Genomic DNA, 21,095 nt, shown 5'->3' on the forward strand with positions numbered 1-21,095 from the left:
AACCACTAACGTGAGGGTTGTCCAATATTGGGTACTGAGCTAACGGTGATTGAAATATTATTGCAGTGCGCCACGCATGTTTGAGTTCAATGAACTTCAGTATTTTATTTTACGGACTTAATTGTTTTGTCGTTCTGGCGTCCGAGTGCTTTGCTGGTGTGCGTGTTGACACTTAGTAAAAGGTGAGACTTGAGTTACGAATGCCGGTTCGATTCGTCAGCCGGTAATATATTTTATTTCAAATTTTTGTCGTTCTTTCATTTGTATACGTAGTTGAGTGTGGTCAATTGATAACTTTGTAGGTAGTGTGTTGGGACAAACAATAAGTAAATGGATCTGTGATGGTAGTCATTGTTATAAAGGAAAGAATTCTGTGTTTTTGTTTTATTTTACCATGTGGACTTGTAATTTATTAAGCGTAACGTAACCATTTATAAACTGAAAGTTGGTTTTATAATAATATTTTTCAAGTGATTTACCACTTTTCATGCAACTTCAGTGTTTGACATTTCTTCTAAATGCGTGATGAATAAGTGTTTCCTGCATTTCGTAGTTTTGTTCCTTCAGAACGACGTAACGTAAGATCCTCTCGGATCGTGTTGTTGTTGGTTCCTCTGAACAGCTGTTTGGGTGATGCACGTTTCAGCATCGGGATTATTTTATAACTTAAGGGTGTCATGAAATGACAATACATGGTGGAATTTGGTTTTCAATTGTGAATGCTGCAGTTAATTTGTAGTGAACACCATGCTTTCTAATAATATCTCGCAACCTATCCAAAGCAACTGATAGTCAATTTGGTTCGATTAAGGGTCCATTCGGTGGGTGTTCCGTATCCTAAAGGGTATTCGACTGGTGGATAACCTTAATTAAGAGGAAATCAGGCGTTCTACTTGTTGAAGGTCAGATTTTCCACGAATCGTGTGGATTAATTCTCAGTTATCGTTTGAATCAATAGGTGCCCGATTTTCAGGTTTTCTTTTCACTTTTTCAGTTTCGCTGTCCACTAATCTGTGAGATTTCTACTTTCCTCCGAAGAAAATTCTTCGATATTGTAATCAATAAAAATAACGCCATGCAATGTGACTGCGTTTGAAACATTTAATGAATTTTTTTGATCAAGGATTTATATAAATAAGTTTTTTGTGCAGTTAATTGGTTCAATAAAAGTTAGTAAGCACATATTTGCTCCTCATTTCAAGTAGTTAGGCTCTCTTCTGAACCCCATCGTTTGGTTAAGATCGTGACCGAATTATTTCCGCAACGACCCCAAGATTTAAGAGTTCAATATTGCTCTACTGCAGCAGCTGTGGCCGACCAACGATGGAATGGTAAGTCAAGGGTTCAATGTAGAGCTCGGAAAAGAACAAGAGTTGACCAAGGGAGGTCGGATAGGAAAGATGAAGGTGCGGAGTCTGACACAAGTAAATGGAAGCAATGCCTGTGTTTTCCAACTCCCCATGTTGAGGTGTTGCTCTGTCCACAATGTCTGGCTGACATCAACCGCTCCCTTATGACTTCCATCTCTCTGAAACTCACACATTATTGCCAGATCCTAAAATCATATTTCGGAAAATAGGACTGAAGTATTTCGGAAGATAATGTCAAAATTTCGGACATTTTATAATTATACCATAACATTGATTATTATTTAACGAAGCAAAAGGTTGTGAGGTTTGGGTCACGTAGCTATCAGCTTGCATTCGGATGATAGTGGGTTCAAACCCCACTGTCGGCAGCCCTGAAGATGGTTTTCCGTAGTTTCCCATTTCCATACCTGGTAAGGTACGATGCTGTACCTTAATGAAGGCCACGGCCGCTTCGTTCCCTCTCGTAGCCCTTTCCTATCCGACCGTCGCCAACAGACCTATCTCTGTCGGTACGATGTAAAGCTAACCGAGCAGGTGACCGTGCAGTTAGTGTCGCGCAGCTGTGAGCTTGCATTCGGGAGATAGTGGGTTGGAACCCCACTGTCGGTAGCCCTGAAAATGGTTTTCCGTAGTTTCCCATTTTCACACCAAGCAAAATCCAGGGGTTGTGCCTTAATTAATGCCACGGCCGCTTCCTTGCCACTCCTACCCCATGGACTCCGTAAGACCTATCCTTGTCGGTGTGACGTAAAGCAGATTCTTAAAAAAAAGATAATTTATTTCTTAGATGGATGCTGTGCGTTACAGTGTTGATATAGCCGGGCTCAGTGGCTCAGACGGTTGAGGCCCTGGCCTTCTGACCCCAAGTTGGCAGGTTTGATCCTGGTTCAGTCTGCTGGTATTTGAAGGTGCTCAAATACGTCAGCCTCGTGTCGGTAGATTTAATGACACGTAAAAGAACTAAATTCCAGCACCTCGGCGTCTCCGAAAACCGTAAAAATGGTTACTGGAACGTAAAGCCAATAACAATTATTATTATTATTATTATTATTATTATTATTATTATTATTATTATTATTTGCCTTTGCTGGTGAGATGTAGTGTTTGCAATACACTATGTCTTCTGGTATGGGCTAGAATAGATTTGTTACTTTAATTGACCTGTCTCACTGGGCGAGATGGCCGTGCGCGTAGAGGCGCGCGGCTGTGAGCTTGCATCCGGGAGATAGTAGGTTCGAATCCCACTATCGGCAGCCCTGAAAATGGTTTTCCGTGGTTTCCCATTTTCACACCAGGCGAATGCTGGGGCTGTACCTTAATTAAGGCCACGGCCGCTTCCTTCCAACTCCTAGGCCTTTCCTATCCCATCGTCGCCATAAGACCTATCTGTGTCGGCGCGACGTAAAGCCCCTAGCAAAAAAAAAAAATTGACCTGTCTCAGTCTTATACTTGGCTTTGACAATGTGAAAGTGACCGAGGTATGATGATGCTAGCAATACCATTCCTTATGCAGTCAGTCCCTGTTATGAATGGTATGAATATATCACTCATAGGGTCGGTTGATACATGCATTTCAGTGGGCTTGGCAGATTGATATGTACTAGCAACTTCTGGATCGGTGAGGAAAGCAATAGGAAACTACCTCACTCCTCATTTCCCTAGTACGCCTCTACAGTGATGCCTAGGCTATCTTTGACAGCTGTTGGTGAAACTGAGGAGGATCAAACCAGCCTTCGGGCTGAATACCCAACATACAACATATATTATTATTATTATTATTATTATTATTATTATTATTATTATTATTATTATTATTATTATTATTATTATTATTATTATTATTATTATTATGTCCGGCTCCATGGCTAAATGGTTAGCGTGCTGGCCTTTGGTCACAGGGGTCCCGGGTTCGATTCCCGGCAGGGTCGGGAATTTTAATCGTCATTGGTTAATTTCTCTGGCATGGGGCTGGGTGTATGTGTCGTCTTCATCATCATTTCATCCTCATCACGATGCGCAGGTCGCCTACGGGTGTCAATTCAAAAGATCTGCACCTGACGAGCCGAACATGTCCTCGGACACTCCCGGCACTAAAAGCCATACGCCATTTCATTTATTATTATTATTATTATTATTATTATTATTATTATTATTATTATTATTATTATTATTATTATTATTATTATTATTATTGACATAGTCAGAATAAGCTTCAAGTACTTCAATCTGATAAACGCAAGATACAAACTTATAAAGTACTAGACTTTTTTCTTCTAGCGTTTCACAAATTTGTATTTCCCTTCGACAGACAGCCTGAAAAACTGGAAGGTTATTTTTAAACAATATAATCAAACAATCAACATTGAAAGATGCTTCCTTGTTATTTAAAGGGGTCTAACCTCTATGTCATCGGCCCAACATTGAAAGATGTAATATCATAATTTTCACTCATTAATCGAAATTCTTCCTTGTCCTCCGCGTCTTTATAGATGTCGGTCTTCATCAGGCATAGAAACTCAGCTCCAAGTTTGAAAACCTAGGTCTTCGAGAATCTTGCTAGGGTGATCTGTTTGGTCTTGTATCGATATCCTAGTGCAAGCAGCTGGCAATTCTACCACTGACACATTAATGACTCTTTTTTTCTTTTCTTTTTTCCCTTTTTTTTTTGGCTATTTGCTTTCCGTCGCACCGACACAGATAGGTCTTATGGCGGTGATGGTACAGAAAAGGCCTAGGAATGGGAAGGAAGCGGTCGTGGCTTAGTTAAGGTACAGACCCAGCATTTGCCTGGTGTGAAAATGGGAAACCATGGAAAACCTCAGGTCTGTCGACAGTGGAGTTCGAACCCACTATCTCCCGGATGCCAGCTCATAGCTGTGCGATCCTAACCGCACGGCCAACTCGCCCAGTGACCCGTTTCTAAAGCACTAAATTATCTATATCCAAATTACCGATAACAGCTGAAGGAAAATTAAACATATCGCCCATGGGCTGCAATAGAACTAAAAAAATCAAGTTCTGAGATAAATGAGTTCAAAGTTTCCCTTAGTAGTGAAACGCAGAGATCATACGATTAATCTGTGGAATAAAAAGCAAATGGAACTAAATGGCTCAATAGGAGTTCAGTTGCACCTTCATGTTTTGAGATGTGTCACTATTGCTGCAATATTTTTTATAGATTATGTTGGACTGTCTTGGGAGTCTGAGGCTTATAATAATGAAAAAAAATTACGGACCTTGCTAGAGTCTGCAATAACACCGATTTCGTAATTTTTTTTTTTTGTTGTGCCACTATTGCAACCCACGCGCGATATGCAGAGTGTGCCCGTTATGATGTTACAAACTTTCAGGAATGACGGAGGCCGCTAAATGGATTAATTTGAGATAAGGAACCGTAGTCCGGAAACGTTCCGTAACCGGGCCAACTACATTTGGATAGGGCTGATCAACGCACCACTTCAACCCGTAAACACAGACTGAAGCCTACAGACATCGCACACCCATGACGTCAGTACACAGTACGCCATCCGCATTGGAATCGTTGAGTTATTATCCTAGCCTCTTCTACTCGTCGGATTGTCTCCCCTATTGTACTCTTAGCACATGTAGCGTACAGTACAGTCGGAGGTATCAGACCTATTTTTGCTTTAATTTTTGACTGCCGGCCGCAAAGGGGTAGTGGATACGGTCTACTAATCCCAAGTTAACGGGTTTAAACCCGACTGAGGTCGGTGGCCTTTAAGGGTCTTTAAAGGTGACAACCCCATCTCGTTGGCTTCCGGCACGTTAAAAAACTACTGAGGGTCGAAATTCCGACACCCCGGCGTCTGTTAAGAACGGACGGACGTTAAACCAGTTGGAATATTAATAACTTTTGACTCGATCGTTTCCGGACTACGGGTCCTTATCTCAAATTGTTCCATATGCCGTCCTCTATCATCCCTGAAAATGTGTAACATCATCTCGGTTACGCTTTGTATATTTCATATAAGTACCCTACCGTGTTGTTTTTATCTGAATTGAAGACAGAGGATAATTCGGAAGATTTCCACTAATTTCGTATTTTCTGTAATCTCTTGTAATCGGATGATTTTCCTAAATAGGTGCATTCGCAGCTATGCCGAGGTTATGGTCGGCGGGCTTGAGGCTACTGATGGTTCTCTGTCTTACTGAGATTCCGTAGCTCCAATCCTCCTGCACTTTTCGTATGATAATATCCTAGACAACATAAATTAATTTATCTTCAATGTTATACAATACTTTAATGAGGCAGTTGTCAAGCACTCAACAGACTGAGGTACTAGCTAGTATGCTAACTAAATGGAAGTTCAAATAGTAGATGTGATGCTAGGCGTCATGGTACCAAGGTCACTGCGAAGATGGTTTTCCGTGATTTCCTATTTTCACACCAGGCAAATGCTGGGGCTGTACCTTAATCAAGGCCCCGGCCGCTTCCTTCCAACTCCTAGCACTTTCCTATCCCACCGTCGCCATAAGACCTATCTGTGTCGGTGCGACGTAAAGCCACTAGCTAAAAGTTTGTGAAACGTATCAACCTATGAGTGTTCGCTTTTAAAACAATGTGCACACGCCTCCTAGATAAGACACAATGTATTAATTAATACACATGGTAAATAAATTAGTAAGTTTGTAAGAAAACCATGAAAACGAACGTGAAGAAACACACTAAAATATGCATTCCTCTTTCATTTTACACTGCACACCCTACTTTCCCCATCCATAATTGGTTTTCAGTACACTACAACATTCTTCTCCAAATTTTCTGGTAAAAATCTGTGGCGTTTGTCTGTTAAAACTAAATTCAATGCGGAGAATGATCACTCTACGTCTACGGATGTGACAGGATAGTACTTGAATTTGGGAGCGAGTGTAGGTGTTAAACATTATGGTAGATCCGCATTATCAGTAGCAGCCAAATATTTGCTTATAGCTACCATGATGTCGTGGCCTGGATTTCGTTTAAGGATATGTCCGAGGTTTCCTGGGAAACCTTCCAGTTCACGATTCACGTTCTCGATAATGTCCAGTGAATCACCAAGACGCAGCCCACGTGTTTCTAACTTGTTGATTGATTCTGGTATAATTTGGAACTTCGTCTTCATAAGCGCCAGTTCCCTTTGAACCGTTTCATTGCCGACAGAGTACAAAAAATGATCAACAGATGGCGCTGCATACGATACATAAGCACACGCTCAGCATGTCGGCCGTCATTTATCAATAGTACCTGTAGCCGAGGGATGTTGTGAACAAAACTGTACAGCATATCTATAGGTATGATGAGAAATTGGCGTCGGATATTGTCTTTCAGCATCCCTAATGAGGTCGGACGACCGCGGTGGACTTGCGATTTCAGGTAACCCCACAACCAATAATCAGACGGATTTGGGGGATCGGGGAGGCCAAGCATGACATGCCGCGATTAAAGGCACGTCTGACGCCCTTTCTCACGGCAGATCCTTTATACCGCACACGGGTATCATGCGGCATCACTGACATGTTGTCCGGCTCAATGGCTAGATAGTTAGTGTGCTGGCCTTTGGTCACAGGGGTTCCGGGTTCGATTCCCGGCAGGGTCGGGAATTTTAACCTTAATTGGTTAATTTCGGTGGCACGGGGGCTGGGTGTATGTGTCGTCTTCATCATCATTTCATCCTCATCACGACGCGCAGGTCACTTACGGGTGTCAAATCGAAAGACCTGCATCTGGCGAGCCGAACATGTCCTCGGACACTCCAGGCACTAAAAGCCATACGCCATTTCCTTTTTACTGACATGTTGCAGTCCAGCGCCATCTGTTCACCTCTTTGTGCACTCGTTGTTGGCGTCAGTAAAACCCCATGTCATGTCAAGCATGTGTGGTTATATGCAGCTGAAGTTGTTGCTGCGCAGCGCCGTCTGTTGGTCATATTGTGTACTTTACTTTGATGTCAATAAAACCCCATGTCATGCCAATCAAGTGTGTCAATTATTACCTCTCTACCTTCAATATTCCATGAAGGAATGCCTCGTCAAATTTTAACGGACTTTTGGGTCATATTGTATACATAGATCTTAGTCTCGTTTCCTGATACGGGGTCGGGAATGAGGTGAGATGAAATTTATGGCGTGTTATACGACCGGGCGCCAGTTCTCATTCGAGGAACTAATGAATATGAAGTGAATGATAGCGAATGGCATTGGGTAAGGAAGTGGAAATAATCGACTGTGGCCTATGAATAGGACGGTATTTGCCTGGAAGTGAAAAAATAGAAACCATAGACAACAATTCTCAGGAAAGTCGACTTCAAGTTCGAACGTACTCGTCTCCTGAATGTAGAGCTTCACTCTACTGAGGTGGTTAAATATTACTATATACTGTCCAGCTACTTGGCTGAATTGCCAGCTTAGTCGGCTTCAGTTCAGAGGGCACCATGTTCGATTCCTGGCCGAGACGGTTAATTCCCTTGGCTTGGGGACTGGTTGTTTGTGCTGTCCCCAACATCCCTACAACTCACACACCACACACAACACTATCCTCCACAATACCAACACACCGTTGCCTATACACGGCAGATGTCACTCATCCTTTTGAGAGAGGTCAACCTTACAACGGCTGTATCAGGCTACAAATAGCCACACGAAATTATTAAATAATAATAATGTTATTGGCTTTACGTCTCACTAACTACTTTTTCGGTTTTGGGAGACGCCGAAGTGCTGAAATTTTGTCCCGCAGGAGTTCTTTTACGTGCTAGTAAATATACCGACACGAAACTGACGTATTTGAGCACCTTCAAATACCACCGGATTGAGCCAGGATCGAACCTGCCAAGTTGGGGTCAAAAGGCCAGCGCCGCAAACGTCTGAGCCACTCAGCCCGACCAAGAAATTTTTATTATTATTATTATTATTATTATTATTATTATTATTATTATTATTATTATTATTATTATTATTATTATCCCGCCTTGTGGCCATGATCGTTAAGGCGTCAAGTCTATAAGGTCTCACACATTGGTTAGCCGGTTCGAATCCCGTTGGGCGAAAATATTTTCACCATCAGAAAGCTGGCTGGCAGAGTAGGAGAGGTGGTGGTATACACAGGATTGCCTGGCAAGATTAAATTCCAAACCTCTCCGCAGTGTTCCTCTGAAGTGAGGGAAGATGATGCTATTGATGGTGATTCGTCCATCGAATTGGGACGTTAAGTCTTGAGCAGACCTCTTGGCTCTATTCGAAAAGAGTGTGGGCACTGGGTTTCACCCTCTCCCTATCTCATCATCATCATCATCATCCCTCATTCAGACGCGCATGTCAGCCATGGGCGTCAAGTAGAACCTGCAGCAGACGAACCGAACAAGTCCTTGGATACTCCCGGCACTAAATAAATACATAAATGACTGGTGGATTCCTTGAGAGATCCATCGATGTGCTCACCGATTACTTTTTAAAAGGAGCCTTTAGTGTCCAAGGAAAGCGGTCGAGTGTTGCCGCATCTACCCGATAGCACCGGTCTCCATTATCAATTTCTCCCATTTATACTCCACACATCCATCTCTCTGGAAGAAGGTAATTGTGCTACCTCATCGAAAAGGTCAAACGCCTTCGGACGAGGGAGACTATCGTCCAGTCTGTATTTATCAGCTTTAACTAAAATCTTAGAATATATAGTCCATACACAAAGATCTGAGTACCTTCAAACGCACAGTCTTCTTAATCCTTTTCAGTCCGGTTTCCGACAAGGACATAGTACAACTAAAGCCTCACTCAAAGTGACTGAGGACGTTCGACAAGCAATAGACAGAGGACGAGTCACTAGCAGATTACAGCAAAGCTTTCGACACCGTAGATATCGACATATTAAGTTACTTGTAAAACTGAAGGCTCTGCATTTTTTCAGAGTACGATTGCTTGGATTCCTTCCTATCTTCACGGACGTCGACAAAGTGTAAAAGGTAATAATGGAATAGTTTCCTCGTAGCGCCACGTGAACAGAGGAGTTTCTCAAGGCTCTGTACTTGGTCCTCTTCTTTTCGCACTCTTTGTGACTGATGTATCATCGAATTTAAGACATTGCAAATACCATATGTACGTTGACGACCTACAACTCTACACAGACTCTACAGCACGAGACCTTCAGGTAAATGTAGACTTACTTAACATTGACTTACAGACTGTTAGTGACTGATCTGCTGCGCAGGGCCTGAAACTGAACCCTACAATGTCACAAGTAATTCTTCGTGGCCATCAAAATCAAATGATAAGTGAACGTCCGATGCCCAGAGTAATCCTTCAGAATGTTTCAATTCCTTCTGTATCACAAGTGAAGAATCTCGGTGTTATCATGGTCTGGACATATCTTACATATCTGCCAAAAAGGTTTCTCATCTCTACATACCTTGTATAAATATAATCATATTTCCAATAAAACTCAAGCAGAAATTAATCGAAGCTCTTGTAATGCCACATTTTGATTGTTGTGATGTTTTCAAAGCTGCCTCTGTGGTGTAATGGTTAGTGTGATTAACTGCCACCCCTGGAGGCCCAGGATCGATTCTCGGCTCTGCCACGAAATTTGAGAACTGGTGCGAGGGCTGGAACAGAGTCCACTCAGCCTCGGGAGGTCAAATGAGTAGAGGGGAGTTCGATTCCGTCCAAGTGGTTTCCCACATCTCCTCTAGGAAAATGCCAGGATGGTAACAAATTGAAGGCCACGGTCGCTTCCTTCCCTCTTCCTTGTCGATCCCTTCCATTCTCCCTCTTCCCACAAGGCCCCTGTTAAGCATAGCGGGTGAGGCTGCCTGGGCAAGGTACTGGTCCTCTTTCCCAGTTTTACCCCTGACCCAAAGTCTCACGCTCCAGGACAGTGCCCTTGAGGCGGTAGAGGTGGAATCGCTCGCTGAGTCCGAAGGAAAAATCAACCCTGGAGGGTGAACGGATTAAGAAAGGAAGAAAGAAAAAAAGAAGTGATATTGTTTTAAATGAAAATGAAATGTCGTATGGCTTTTAGTGCCGGGATATCCCAGGACGGGTTCGGCTCGCCAGGTGCAGGTCTTTCTATTTGACTCCAGTAGGCGACCTGCGCGTCGTGATGAGGATGAAATGATGATGAAGACAACACATACACCCAGCCTCCGTGCCATTGGAATTAATCTCCGACCCGGCCGGGACTCGAACCCGGGACCCTCTGAACCGAAGGCCAGTACGCTGACCGTTCAGCCAACGAGTCGGACGTTGTTTTAAATTATGTGAGGCTACAACTGTCCCTAAGGCTACAACGCGCTCGAAATGCATGTGTGAGATACTGATGCAATCTAAGAAAATATGACCATGTGTCATCATCTTTCCTAGAACTAGAGTGATCGCGACTTCATGCTCGTTGTAACCATCATACATTGTCTCTCCTCCACCGAGTTCTTACTACATCTTCTCCATCTTATCTTTCTTCGCGTTTCCATTACTTCTCAAATGTTCATCTATATATATAAAATAACTTGTCCTGACTGACTGACTGACTGACTGACTGACTGACTGACTGACTGACTGACTGATTCATCATCGCCGAGCCAAAACTACTGGACGTAAAGAAATGAAATTTTGGGGATAGATTCATATTAAGATGTAGGTGCTCGCTAAGAGAGGATTTTTGGATATACCTTCGCTAAGGGGGTGAAAAGGGGGGTGAAATTTTAAAATGAGTGTATCTTTATCTCAAAACTTTAAAAGTTTACAGATGTAAAAATTGGTATTTAGAATCTTCTTTAAAAATAAGGAAACACGTATTTTTTTGTTTTCAGAAAATCCCAATAGGAGGGGTGAAAAAGGGTGAAAATGGGGAAAAATGGGTTGAATTCCTTTAATCAGGATACCGGTACTTATATCTCAGAAACTGAAGATATTACAGACCTGAAAATTGGTACTTTTGATCTCTTTTAAAAATAAAGGAACACGTATTTTTTGTTTTTGGAAAATCCAATTAATGGGAGGGTGAAAAGGGGGTGAATTTTTAAAATGAGTGAATCTCTATCTCCAAACTTTTAAAGTTTGCAGATGTAAAAATTGGTATTTAGAATCTCCTTTAAAAATAAAGAAACACGTATTTTTTTGTTTTCGGAAATTCGCAATAGGAATCGTGAAAAGGGGTGAAAAAGGGGTTGAATGCCTTAAATGAGGCTACTTATATCTCAGAACCTGAAGATATTACAGACCTGAAAATTTATGTTTGGGATCTCTTTTAAAAATAAGGAAACCCGTATTTTTTTGTTTTTGGAAAATCCAATTAATGGGGAGGGGTGAAAAGGGGATGATTTTTTAAAATGAGTGTATCTATATCTCAAAACGTTTGAAGTGTATGGATGTCAAAATTGGTATTTAGAATCTCCTTTAAAAATAAAGAAACGCGTATTCTTTTGTTTTCGGAAAATCCCAATAGGAAGGGTGTAAAAGGGTGAATAATGGGTTGAATGCCTTTAATGAGGCTACTTATATTTCAGAACCTGAAGATATTACAGACCTGAAAATTGGTAGGTGGGATCTACTTTAAAAGTAAAGAAACACGTATTTTTTTCGTTTTTTGAAGATCCAAATATTGGTGGGTGAAAGGGGGGGGGGGTGAATTTTTAGAAATTTGTATATGGGACCTCCTTTAAAAATAAAGAAACACGTATTTTTTAGTTTTTGGAAAATCCAATTAATGGCGGTTAAACAGGAGTGACAAATTGGGGTTAATTTTTTGAAAGACTATATCTACAGAATATCTTGGAAACGTAAAATGTTACAGACGTAAAAAGTGGGTGTTTGGAATCTCCTGTAAATGTAAAGAAACATAGGTGATTTGTTTTTGGAAACTCCACCTAAGGGGAACTCAAAAGGGGTGAAATTTTAAAATGAGAATTTTTACAGTATATCTAAAAAACTTAACATGTTACAGAAGTGAAAAATGGTATTTTTTATCTCTATTAAACATAACGAATCGTGTATTTTTAGTTTTCGGAAATACCACTTGGGTGGTGGGGGGTGGGTAAAAGTGACTGAAAATAGTGTTGAATTCTTTTAATTAGGCTATTGATATCTCAAAAATGAAGATGTTACAGACGTGAAATTTGATATTTGCAATCTGCTTTAAAAGTAAAGAAACACGTATTCTCGGAAAATCCAATGAGGGGGGGGGGGGTGAAAGTATTGAAAATTTAATTGACTTAATTGTATGAGAATGCACACATCTAATAAAAACTAAAGTTGTTACAGACGTGAAAATTCGTATTTAGATCTCCTTTAAAAAAAGAAAAACGCGTTTTGGTGGGGAAACCATCTTGGAGGGTGGGGGTGTAAAGGAGTTGAATTCCTTTCATGACGACACATAAATCAAAAGCTGAAGAAGTTAGAGTCGTGATAATTGATATTTAGAAGACCTTTTACTATTAAAGAAGCAAGTTTTTTTGCGGGAAAATTCACATTTGGGGGGGGGGGGGAGTAGTGTGAGATGAAGTGAAAAAAATAAATTATTTTTATGGGGATACTTAAATCTCAAAACTGATGGCAATAGACGTGAACATTGGTGTTTTTAATCTCCTTTAAACATAAAGAAACAAGCCTTCTTTTAATATTTTTTTTGGGGGGGGGGGTTGGCGGTAAATAAACTTAACGGCGGTGGGGTGTAGAAGGAGGTGAGACCAATTGATTTTACTGTTCTTAATGTACTTATAAGTATCCTCCGTTGCTCAGGCGGCAGCGCGCGGGCCTCTCTCACAGCTGGGTTCCGTGGTTCAAATCCCGGTCACTCCATGTGACATTCGTGCTGGAAAAAACGGAGGTGGGACAGGTTTTTCTCCGGATACTCCGGTTTTCCCTGTCATCAGCCTTTCCAGCAACACATAATAATAATAATAATAATAATAATGTTCCGGACCGTCGTCAAATGTGCGGATCGCGCTGGAAACGGCTCCTGGACGGGTAATGACTAAGAATGCCGTCCGGCCGCGGGTTCAGTGCCGCCAAAGCACCCAATATGACACCACGCCGGATCTCCTGAAGGTTTTTATACATATTAAAATGATTATAGGAAAATATGGCAAAGATTTACGGACCCAACTGACCGGGAGGAATACCTGAGCCTAGCCCGGGAAGTACGAAATCTATTGCTGGAAAGGAAGATTGAAAAATGGGAGAAAACGTGCCGTAATCTAATAGAAAACGAGTCAGATCGGGAATTTTGGTGGATTCTCGCAGAAAACGAGTCAGATCGCGAATTTCGGCGGATTATATATCTAAAACAATAAGCATTCTATTATAAATTTCAGTACAATACCGTAGCGAAGCACGGGTATCTTGCTAGTATAAGAGATATAACGGCTCAAACATCAAACCCGCTCCATTCTGCACCATCGAACTATCGCATATTATAACAACTCATTTTCTGTGTTTGTTGCACGAGAATGGAATCGTTTACCGGATGACTTGAGAGGATACCAAAAACAGGGTCATTTAAAAGGGTGTTAAGAGGTACAGCAGGTTACGAATGAACTGTACATTTCAGATCTTTCAATTATCGTGCTATTACATTACCATCACTAGCTATTATTATTATTATTATTATTATTATTATTATTATTATTATTATTATTATTATTATTATTATTATTATTATTATTATTATTATTATTATGTCCGACTCGTTGGCTGAATGGTCAGCGTACTGGCCTTCGGTTCAGAGGGTCCCGGGTTCGATTCCCAGCCGGGTCGGGGGTTTTAACCTTAATTGGTCAATTCCAATGGTCCGGGGGCTGGGTGTCCGTACTGTCCCCAACATCCCTGCAACTCACACACCACACATAACACTATCCTCCACCACAATAATACGCAGTTACCTACACATGGCAGATGCCACCCACCCTCATCGGAGGGTCTGCCTTACAAGGGCTGCACTCGGCTAGAAATAGCCACACGAAATTATAATTATTTATTATTATTATTATCTCCGACTCGTTGGCTGAACGGTCAGCGTACTGGCCTTCGGTTCAGAGGGTCCCGGGTTCGATTCCAGGCCGAGTCGGGGATTTTAACCTTCATTGGTTAATTCCAATGGCCCGGGGACTGGGTGTTTGTGCCGTCTCCAACATCCCTGTAACTCACACACCAAACATAACACTATCCTCCACCACACTAACACGCAGTTACCAACGCATGGCAGATGCCGCCCACCCTCATCGGAGGGTCTGCCTTATAAGGGTTGCACTCGGCTAGAAATAGCCACACGAAATTAAATTAATTGTTATTGTAAGTATAATTATCTTCTTCTTCATTTCCTACCGCTTTTCCCACACCTGTGGGGTAGCGGGTGCGAACTGCGTCGCACATGTGGATTTGGTCCTGTTTTACAGCCGGTTGCCCTTCCTAACGCCAACCCTATATGGAGGGATTTAAAAATATTGTGTGTTTCTGTCGTGGTTAGTAGTGTGGTATGTTGTCTGAATATGATGAGGAGAGTGTTGTGACGGACACATACATCCAATCCCCAAGCCAGAAGAATTAATCAGAAGCTGTTTAAATCCCCGATCCGACAGGGAATCGAACCAGGGTCCCTCTGAACCGAAAGCTAGTACGCTGACCATTCAGCCAACGAGTCGGACTATTATTATTATCATCAGTGTTGTAAGTTGTATATTTATCTCACTCGGATGGAACTTTTTTCTGTTATCAAATATTTTGATTGTGTTTAACTGTGCTTTATTTAGTATTACGGTAATTATGTTAGTGTTAATGTTGATTCTTTTCTTTCTTTCTTTCTTAATCTCCTTACCCTCCAGGGTTGGATTTTCCCTCGGACGCAGCGAGGGATCCCACTTCTACCGCCTCAATGGCAGTATCCTGGAGTGTGAGACATTGGACCGGGGATAGAACTGGAGAGAATGATCAGTACCTCACCCAGGCGGCCTCACTTGCTATGCTGAACAGGGGCGTTGTGAGGGGGATGGGAAGATTGGAAGTAACAGATAAGGAAGAGTGAAGGAAGCGGCCGTGGCCTTAAGTTAGGTACCATCCCGGCATTTGCCTGGAAAAGAAGTGGGAAACCACGGAAAACCACTTCCAGGATGGCTGAGATGGGAATCGAACCAACCTCTACTCGTTTGACCTCCCGAGGCTGAGTGGACCCCGTTCCAGCCCTCGTACCACTTTTCAAATTTTGTGGCAGAGCCGGGAATCGAACCCGAATCACATTAACCACAACACCACAGAGGCGGTCGTTAATTTTGATTATAATGTATAAAAATTGGTTTAGAGTAAGGCCCAATGGCCTTAAATACGCCAATAAAGTAATTTATCAAATCCATCTACCTATCTAAATGGTTAGCGTGCTAGTCTTTGATTACAGGGATCCTGGGTTCGATTCCCGGGAGGATCGGAATGTTTAACCATAATTCGTTAATTCCGCTGGCACGGGGGCCGGGTTTGTGTGTCGTCTTCATCATCATTTCATCCTCATTACGACGTGCGGGTCACCTACGGGTGTCAATTCCAAAGACCTGCACCTGACAAGCCGAACTTGTCCTCGGGTACTCCCGGCACTAAACGCCATACGCTTTTTCATTTCACCGGCATTATGCCCACCTCCTTAGTGTGACGGCTAGCCTAGTGCAGGTGTTCCTATTTGATGTCCATGAGCAACCTGCGCGTCTAAATATGGGATGAGGATAATGAGGTAGGGCACGTATCCCACTCCTGTCGAATAACGCCTCCGACGGACGAATTGTCATCAACAGCGTCGTATGTGCTTACTCCACATGAACACTGCAGAGAGTTTTGGACTTGATTCCGGGCTACTGGCACGCAATTTAGTTATTAGAAACCGCCGGCCAACATTCTGCTGGTGACATTTCTTTCTACCGACAGGACTTGAACCGGCTAGCCACGGTGTCAGACCAGATAGACTTTCACTAACGATCATGACCACCGCATGGGCTACAGCGTGACGTTAAAAGCAGTTCGGTAACTCGAACACCTTATGTAATTTAATGGACGATGTTATGCTCTTTTAAGGTTGGTGAAGGTTTCTTGATAAAAAGTGGAACGCACACGGACTGCAATTATTGCTGATGTTTTTATGAAAATGTGTACAGTAAAAATGATTAATTCCAGGAATGACTTTTATGTATTCTAGATTTTCCTCATTATTTTATAATGAAAGAATTCCCCTCGGGAAATTTTAGCGCGGGGAGATCTTTGAGATAAAATTGTCGGTGGAGGGAAATCCCTCCCATCCTCCCCCCGCCCCCCACCATGATTTCGCATCCTGGGATACCTGTATTGTCCCCAGCATCCCTGCAACTCACACACAATACTGCCCTATCCTACAATTTCCCATACACGGATGATATCACCCAACCAAATCGGAGAGTCTGCCTTATAAAGGCTGGACCAGGCTAGAAATAGCCACACGAAATGATCATTATTACACTGGCGTTGTTATTATTATGAATTAACTGCGGGTACTAAGAATTCTTGGAATCTGTCATTGCATTTAACCGTTAGACTATACGGACGGTGGAGGCGAAGAATACGTCCGCGGTTTCACTTGACTGTCACAAGAGGCGACTAAAAGAGGTTGTTCCAGAGGTTCTCAACTTGGAAGCATGGACTGGCGACCACAAGCGCCCTTCTTATGTTTTCATGACTTTCAATGACATATGTTAGCATCCTTGCTTTCTACCTTCTTATCTGACCTCTCTTGGTCAGTACCTGCTCTCTTCCGAACCCTCTCCGGTTCAGCCTAGTGGTATTTGAAGGTGATCAGATACGCTAGCCTCGTGTCGGTAGATTAACTGCCACATAAAAGAAATCCAATTGGGCGTAATTCCGGCAACTCGGACTCTTCGAAAAGTGAAAGTACCCAGTGGAGCATTAAACTAGTATTATCTTCCGATCCCAATGATTTCAGGTTTGCGAGACCTAGGGAGGGTTTCGTTTTTACACTTTCTATGGCCTTTCAATTCCTTTAGCCGATAGAATTTTTCTTAAAAATGCTGGAACTCATCCATCCCCCGATCAGAGGGAACGATTGCCTAGTCTAGTTACCTATTCTATGTATGTAAAATCGTCTTTTTGACTGTGCATTTTGAATATTGACCTAATACTGTCTATGTCTGCACAAACAAATCCTGCGCGACAAAATTCCGGCACACTCCCGTCTCCGTAAACAGTCAAAAATTATTAGTGGGATGTAAAAAACATTATTATTTGAAAACTGGCACAAGGACTGGAACGGGGTCCACTCAGCCTCGGGAGGTCAACTGAGTAGAGAGGGGTTCGAGTCCCACTTCAGCTATCCTCCAAGTGGTTTTTCGTGCTTCCCACTTCTCCTCCAGGAAAATGCCGGGATGGTACCTAACTTAAGGGCGCGGCCGTTCCCTTCCAATCTTCCCATCCCCCCCCCCCACAAGGCCCCTGTTCAGCTTGGGCGAGGTACTGTTCATTTGTATCCCCGACCCAAAACCCTGCCCTTGAGGTGCTTGAGGTGGGATCCCTCGCTGAGTGCGGGGAAAAGCCAACCCTGGAAGTTAAACGGATTATGAAATGAAATTACTGGTTTGTCTGCAAGCATTTTAAAATTCGAAGCAAGCAGAGTAAACCACAACCATCTCCGTACAGGCCATGAAGATCCTTGGAGGAGCGGAATGTATTGATTTCCACTATCTGTAACCTCGGCACTAAGAGAGATGGAGTGGTTACCTTTGCCTCCAATAATTAACGTGGTACTCACTTTTGATGAGGAATGAATGAACGAACCTCTCTATAAGTAAAAATGTCGTTTCTAAATTTTCCGGGTTTTGTTTACAAGTTGTATTACGTCGCACCGACACAGATCAGTCTTACTGCGATGTTGGTATAGGAAAGGGCTAGGAGTGCGTAGGAAGAGGCCGTGGCCTTAATTAAGGTACAGCCCCAGCATTTTCCTGGTGTGAAAATGGGAAAACACGGAATACCATCTTCAGGGATGCCGACAGTGGGTTTCGAATCCACTATCTCCCGAATTCAAGCTTACAACTGCGTGCCCTAACCACTCGGCTAACTCGGTCGGTGATTTAGTGTAAAAGAATACTTTATAGCCTTTATTACGCCAAGCAAAACAAGGCAAATAAATAAAATAAAACCCCGCTATCAGCAGCACTGAAGTAGGTTTTCCGCAGTTTCCCGTTTTCACACCAGGAAAATGCTGGGGCCGTACCCTACTTACGGTCATGGTCGCTTCCTTCCTAGTCCTAGTCTTGTTCTATCCCATCGTCCCTATAAGACATGTCTGTGTCAGAGCAACGTAAAACAAATAGTGAAAGCTGGGCTGACCGGCTGAGACGGTTGAGGAGCTGCCCTTCTGAACCCAACCTGGCAGGTTCCATCCTGGCTCAGTCCGGTGTTGTTTGAATGTACTGGAATATGTCAGCCTCGTGTACCAGCACGTTAGAAAAAACTCCTGCGGGACTAAGTCCAGGCAAAACATTGGCGTATGGCTGTCAGTGCCGGGAGTGTCCGAGGACATGTTCGTCTTGCGAGGTACCGGTCTTTAGAACTGAATCCCGTAGGCGACTTGCGCGTCGTGATTAGAATGAAATGATGGTGAAGACACATACACCCAGCCCCCGTGCCAGAGGAATTAACCAATAATGGTTAAAATTCCCTACCCTGCTGGGAATCGAATCCGGGGGCCAGCACGCTAACCATTTAGTGTCTCCGAAATCCGTAAAAGTAGTCAGTGAGACGTAAAGTTAATATTATTATTATTATTATTATTATTATTATTATTATTATTATTATTATTATTATTATTATTATTATTATTATTATTATTACAGACGTACCGACTTTCAAAAGTCAAAAAAGATTTTTTGCGGAACATCCCAAGATGTTACGACACATCCTTGATGGCGTAACTTTGAAGAAAATTATGTCTTTCTTTCTTTCTTTCTTTCTTTCTTTCTTTCTTTCTTTCTTTCTTTCTTTCTTTCTTAATCCGTTTACCCTCCAGGGTTGGCTTTTCCCTCTGACTCAGCGAGGGATCCCACCTCTCCCGCCTCAAGGGCAGTGTCCTGAAGCGTTACAATTTGGATCGGGGGAAGACAACTGTGGAGGAAAACCAGTACCTCGTCCAGGAAAATTAAAAGGGATAGAGAAGGAAGCAGCCGTGGCCTTAAGTTAGGTACCATCCCGTCATTTTCCTGGAGGGAAAGTGGGGAACCACGGAAAACCACTTCGAGGATGGCTGAGGAGGGAATCGAACCCTTCTCTACTCATTTGACCACCCGAGGCTGAGTGAACCCCGTTACGCCCTCGTACCACTTTTAAAATTTTGTGACAGAGACGGGAATCGAACCCGGGCCTCCAGAAGTGGCAGCTAATCACACTAACCACAACACCACAAAAGCGGTCCTCAGTTATGTAATTTCTCCTATTAATTAATTAGTTTATAAATATTGGAATATATTGCATGTAGGCTATTTTATAAATACTGAAATACTGCATGAATGTTATAAATACAGAGTTACTATACGTATTTGAGCTTTAAAACACATGACTCTGCATTGTAACTGCTTTAAGCTTCTTCATAAATTTCTGAACTAGATTAATGCTCAAAGCACTGGCCTTGTTGAACGGGTTTTAAGGTTTAATTTTATCCAGAATTCTTTTCAGGGAGCTTTGATATGAAAAGAGTTTTTGTCCTTGTAAATATAGTAAAAAAAATAGTCTCATGGTCGACATTGCTATGTGGAAATGGTAAACTAAAATTTTAAAAAGCATTACGTTAAAGATTCTGTCATATTTAAGAACACTACCAGCTGATTGAATCTGTCTTGCCAATGCCCACTGAACATCAATTCTCTTCGGCTACTTAAAGAGCAAGGAAAAACCTGGGATTATTAAAAAATACAGGAATACTAAATCTTTTCTCAAAATCGGAGGATAAGTATATGCGATCAGGAGAGGGGAGGAAGGACTAAAAATAGGCAGGGTCCCGCTCAAATTGGGAGAGTTGACAAGTCTGTTATAATAATAATAATAATAATAATAATAATAATAATAATAATAATAATAATAATAATAATAATAATAATAATAATAAGTATTGATTAATATTTTGTATTATTATTATTATTATTATTATTATTATTATTATTATTATTATTATTATTATTATTATTATTATTATTATTATTATTATTATTACAAAGGAAAATGTGCTTAGCGTGTCACAATTACATTCATTCATCATGTAAATCTAAAAATGCGTACCTTATAGCAATTTCAGTCTCAATGTTTCTTAAGTTAACAAGAAAATTATCACTTACTTTGATGGCCCGGTCGAGACGCTGCAACTTCTCCACATCATCTGGCGTCACTGCCCGCTTCCAGTCGTCGCTGAAAACCTCTTTGAGCTCCTGGAAGACCTCCTCTTGTATTTTGGGATGCAGCGCCAGCATTATGAGGGTGAATGACATTGTGCTGGCTGTGGTATCCAGACCCATTCCCATAACAGAACGCACCTCATCGTTCATCTCCGAGGTCAGTGCAGCGTCACCGCTTGAAAAATCGACCAGGAGATCAAGGAATGTCTTCCTCTTCTCCGAGTCCTCAGAAGAAGAATTGTTTTCAAGATTTCTCTGAAGCCTGTTGTGAATCACTGTGTCACTCACATCGTGCAAATCATTCTCATAATTCTTCTGCTCTCTGCCAGTGGCG

General features: G+C 42.1%; 1 protein-coding gene across 1 annotated transcript in view; it reads right to left on the minus strand.

Moving 5' to 3' along the window:
- LOC136857091 (cytochrome P450 4c3) overlaps nucleotides 1–20,837 on the minus strand; it is a 40,266-nt gene extending 19,429 nt beyond the window's left edge. The window contains exon 1 of the mRNA XM_067135483.2: nucleotides 20,705–20,837. Coding sequence (XP_066991584.2) covers nucleotides 20,705–20,836 — 132 coding nt within the window. The 5' untranslated portion in view covers nucleotide 20,837. The remainder of the gene's footprint in view (nucleotides 1–20,704) is intronic.
- Nucleotides 20,838–21,095: the final 258 nt, after the last annotated feature.

The sequence above is a fragment of the Anabrus simplex genome, chromosome 1 (assembly GCF_040414725.1).
Source record: "Anabrus simplex isolate iqAnaSimp1 chromosome 1, ASM4041472v1, whole genome shotgun sequence".
NCBI lineage: Eukaryota > Metazoa > Arthropoda > Insecta > Orthoptera > Tettigoniidae > Anabrus > Anabrus simplex.